Source organism: Mirounga angustirostris, unplaced genomic scaffold, assembly GCF_029215605.1.
Source record: "Mirounga angustirostris isolate CCGP_5_RB_7025 unplaced genomic scaffold, mMirAng1.0.hap1 SCAF_13, whole genome shotgun sequence".
Classification (NCBI taxonomy): Eukaryota; Metazoa; Chordata; class Mammalia; order Carnivora; family Phocidae; genus Mirounga; species Mirounga angustirostris.
This window is the reverse complement of record NW_026991721.1, coordinates 32,425,296-32,428,496: the sequence shown is the minus strand read 5'-3', so window position 1 is coordinate 32,428,496 and position 3,201 is coordinate 32,425,296. Positions and strand designations below refer to the sequence as shown.

The window sequence follows — 3,201 nt, the reverse complement described above, 5'->3', positions numbered from 1 at the left end:
ATTCTCTCTCTTGCCTCAGAAATTGTCCTAAGTTATAGAATATCAAAAAGCATTCCTTTATCTACAAACTCATTCACTCATAGTCATAAATGTCCTTACCTGCTATATATATCAATTGAAAAAGGGTTCTGATTTGATTAACCCAGGGTTAGAAACAAGGCCATTATCCACTTTAGATAAACAACAAAAACAGTATGGGCAGACCCTATACCATATTTCCAAGGAAAGTGTGTCAGTTTTAGCTTCAATGGAGAAGTCTAAATGTAGACTATAATATGTGTGTTGTATTAGCCAGATAGGATACCAACCTGAATGGATTTACACTCCTTCATAACATTCCTTTATCACTTAAGCATTTCAACAGAGAGGCATCTTAATTATGACCAAATTAAATTATACCATAGGGTAGTCAAATGGGTAGGGAGACCCCTGGCTCAAATATAATATTTATCAATTCTGGTACTAATGTCTAATGACTAGGGAAATCATCTATCTTGGAAAACAACTGGGAAATGCAAAAGAATTAATAATTCAAGATTTATCTTCATTTTTCTTATGCCAGAATCCCTTTCTCGGTTTCTTTCCATGTAACTCACTCTTACTTACCTGGTCCCTTGATATATATTTTCCTGACCTTAAGCTTTAAGGTCAGCATCTATGTTATTTGTTTTATGTATTTCAAGAGAACTATAGCCTACCTGTTTTTTTTTTTTTTTAATGCATTTTTTACAGAATTGCAAATTACTTTGTTTCTCGATTTTTCCCTTTCAAATGCTAGTTTTCCATACTTTTGCCTCTCCCCCCTTATTAGTCATTTTGAGCACAGTCAATAAGGCAGCTCTGGATTAAGAGAATCATGGCAATCCCTAAACAACTCTGGAGAGTTTTCTTCTTTGTTTCCCAGTAATCTATCAAATCTGGAGTCATCTTATAATGATGTGCCAACTCATCTTAATAGATGCATTAGTGTTGTAAATAAAAATGCCTAATTAAACTGTTTTTTTAACTCTTATAACCAATTAGTAACTAAATACTAAATATATACTTTTATATTTAGTACTAAATTTTTAAAAGTATAACGTATGTACAGAGGTCAATTACAAATGAATAAAGGCAAATAGTAAACACACTAAGAATATATTCACTGTTTATATTATCAAAGAAATGTGTATTAAAACAACCCTGAGTTAACAATATTAAAATAAAATATACTAGGGGCGCCTACATGGCACAGCTAGTTAAGCATCCAACTCTTGGTTTTGGCTCAGGTGATGATCTCAGGGTCCTGAGACGGAGTACCATGTCAGGCTCTGCTCAGTCAGGAGTCGGCTTGAGATTCTCTCTCCCTCTTCCTTTGCCCCTCCTCCCTCTGCTCTCTCCCTCTCTCTTCCTCTGCCCCTCCTGCTCGTGCTGTCTCTCTAAAATAAATAAATAAATCTTTTGAAAAAAATAATAAAAAATAAAACAAAATACTAGCAATATATTTATAATGCCTACTGCAAAATGTTGCAATAAAATTGAAGAGTAGATATAGTACTACTGATATTGTAAAGTTGTGTAAACTTTTCAAAAAACAACAAAGTACTATATGGCAATAGTCATAAAAACATTTCCCCATGCATTTTATTATATGCTTGTAACTCAACAGAACTCAAAATAGTTAATGCATAGAGATGTTTATCAATGTATTATCTATTGTCAAAAGGGAAGACAAATGACTGGAAGCAACTAGAGTACACAATATTAGTGAAATGGTATACTACTACAACTTATTACTATATATAGTCATTAAATGTATAAGTATTATGAAGACTAACAGGACTAAAGGTACCATTTTGGGAAAATCATGTTTAAAATGTTACAAAATATCCTTGCCGTGTCGCAGGTGCCTGCACTGCCAACTCCTCCTGGCCTCTCTTCACCCAGCCAAAGCCTGGGGGACCAGAGTGGGGACCACGTTCTGACACTGGCTGACGGCCTTCAATTACCTCAACTGCAAAAATGAAACAGAATTTAGAAACTGTATTGTTCGGCTTGAAGGCCAGAAAATCAGACACTACAAGATTGAAGACAGAGGTAATTTAAGAAACATCCACAGCAGGGACAGGCCCAAGTTCTTTGAAAAGTATCTCAGAGATGTGAACCATCTGTTCAAGATTCAAGATCGAGGAGAAGCAATTGACTGGCTTCTTGGTTTAGCGGTTAGACTTGAATATGGAAATAATGCTGAAAAATACATGGACGTGGTACCTGATAATATAAAAAATGCTGACAATGCAGCTAAAAATGCAGAGCCATTGATCAATTCCGATGTAAATAATCTCGATTTTAAGGCTGTTGTAATGGCTTTGGCCAACCTTCTTCAGATTCAGCGTCACGATTACCTGATAAAGCTTAAGGCAATTCACATTTTGGTACAGGAGCTCCTGAAAAAGGATGCAGTTGCTAAAGCAAATCAAAGAGGGCTTGCTGTTGCTTTAGACAAACATAGTCTTGGTTTTGACACAAGAGATGCAGTTCTGAACGAAGCTGCTCAAATTCTGTGGTTGCTGCCTATGGAAGAGCTCAGAGAGCTACAGACAAAAATTCATGAAGCCATAGTAGCTGTTCAGGCAATTATTGCTGATCCAAAGACAGACCACAGGCTGGGGAAAGTTGGAAGACAAATATTTTATGATTTCAGCTTCTCACCTACTTAGTGCAACTGGGAACCATGTATGCTCTGGCATGTGTTTGGAAATCAAATGTCACATTTTCGAGGGAAGGATCCTAGAAAATTGACTATGTTTCTAGGTATTTACTATCGTTGCTTTCTCTTTAATAAAGTTCATGAAAGTGGGAAAAAGTAAAATGTACAAAATAATAAAATATATATATATACATAAAATAACATATACACATAAAATGATGTAATTATACAATGACTGCATCTATAGAAGCTTACCATGAACCAGATGCTGTTCTGAGCCCTTTACACAGATTATCACAATTAATCCTTACAACATGTTATGGATGTCAATAATATTTTGTCCCCATTTATCAGATGCTAGCTATTATAGCTGTTAATGTCGAGATGTGAACTAAGCCAATTTCACTTTCACAGTTGTTGGGTTCTTTTTGGGAGAGACTGGTGACTGATTATGATTCTATTTCTCTGTCCTCACAGATTCACTACCATATGGTATGTTTTAATGAGATTTA

At 35.3% G+C, this 3,201-nt stretch overlaps 1 protein-coding gene across 1 annotated transcript; it reads left to right on the top strand.

Annotated features, from left to right (window-relative positions):
* Positions 1 to 1,967: 1,967 nt before the first annotated feature.
* On the top strand, positions 1,968 to 2,699 carry LOC123858010 (RNA transcription, translation and transport factor protein-like; the record flags this gene model as incomplete). Its single annotated transcript, XM_045895280.1, has 1 exon — positions 1,968 to 2,699. A coding segment is annotated over one exon (732 nt), but the record flags the coding sequence as incomplete, so codon positions are not given.
* Positions 2,700 to 3,201: the final 502 nt, after the last annotated feature.